At 26.8% G+C, this 1,499-nt stretch overlaps 1 protein-coding gene across 1 annotated transcript; it reads left to right on the forward strand.

Moving 5' to 3' along the window:
• The first annotated feature begins 350 nt into the window (after positions 1-350).
• Positions 351-892, forward strand: LOC106294279 (defensin-like protein 268). Its single transcript, XM_013729841.1, has 2 exons — positions 351-425; positions 546-892. Exons 1-2 carry the CDS (start codon positions 377-379, stop codon positions 830-832), a joined length of 336 nt encoding a protein of 111 aa, XP_013585295.1. The 5' UTR covers positions 351-376; the 3' UTR covers positions 833-892.
• Positions 893-1,499: the final 607 nt, after the last annotated feature.

Here is a 1,499-nt window from a genome sequence, read left to right on the forward strand (position 1 = left end):
AAATAAAGTTTAATTTTTTAAACATAAATAGTCATTTAAAATGAAACACGATAAAGAAAGATAAAAAGTTTAAGTCTTTTATAAAATAAAACACAAATATATGAAATATGACATTTACTAAATATTTGTCAATTGAAAAAAAAATGAAAAATTTCAAAATCTAGTTTTTTAGTTAAACATGTAACAAATAGTCAAAGTTTCTTAATTAAAAAAAAAGTCAAAATTTCTACAATTGGCATCCTCTCTCTGGCTCTCTTATATATATAAAAAGATAGAAAATCTTATGCACAATTTGACCAAAAAAAAAAAAAAAGAAAAGAAAATCTTATGCACACCAAAAAGAAAAGCTCTATTCGATTTCAAAAATCCGAATACTATGGTGAAACCTATCATTCATTTCATATTCGCTCTTACTATTGCATCTTGTAAGTATACACTTTTTGGAACACTTATAATACACACACCACAAAGCTTTGAATAAAAAATATATTCTACTTTTTGGGTAGCAAAACCTACCAAAGTTTTCTTTTTTTTTTCATAATTAGATTTATTGTTGATATCTGAAGCGTTACCGAGAGGATGGCCAGAAATAGGTGAAGGTATGTGTCGCTGTCCTGGTGACAGAGATCCTGACTGCCACTGTCTTCCTCCGGCCGAAGATTATCAAGTTCGTACTACTACTACTCCAGCGATTAGTCCTCCAATAGAACTTACTAAGCGCTGCAATAGAAACTCTGATTGTAATGGAGTATGCCCTCAAACGTGCAAATACAAAGTGTGTATTTCCGATCATGCAAGTCATTACGCTACATGTCATTGTTATATATGTTGATTAATGCAAATTCGCCGGATGTATGATTAATTAATTGAAGAATAAATTGTCGTGCTTATATTGCATTCTTTTGAAATATATACAATCATGATGATTTTCATTACACTAATTTTTTAAACTATTGAAATTTTAGCTTAGAGACGGTATTAAAATTTTGGAGACGCAGATTAAAAAAGTTAAGTATTGCTTTTATTTACATATAAATATAAGCAAAATTAATATTTTAGTGCCTTTTATTACTGTCTAATAAAAATAACAAAAAACGAATCATATAAAAATAACTTTATAGTTCTTTCTAAACGATTATATTTGTCCTTTTAATTTATACATGCAATAATAATAGCGCTCGCAAAGTTTTTAATCTGAAAAGATACATGATACATCTATATATTGACTCAATATATACTCTCTATGATAATTTATCTTTTTACTTTATCTAATACTACCAAAATTAGAATATAAAAATTTCTTGTTTTAGTTAAGCTTGATTTGATTAGACCTAATTAATTAGAAGGTAAATATTTTTTGTTGACTAGTCTAATCTAAGAGGGGTGTATTGAACTAAGAGTTTTAGAAGATTTTAATTTTGATGAGTTATAGGGTGATTTTAAAGTTATTTGAGTGGTTTAGTAAAATTTAGAAAATAAAAGTAGAAATTTATATGTGA

This window comes from Brassica oleracea, chromosome C5 (genome assembly GCF_000695525.1).
Source record: "Brassica oleracea var. oleracea cultivar TO1000 chromosome C5, BOL, whole genome shotgun sequence".
Taxonomy (NCBI): Eukaryota; Viridiplantae; Streptophyta; class Magnoliopsida; order Brassicales; family Brassicaceae; genus Brassica; species Brassica oleracea.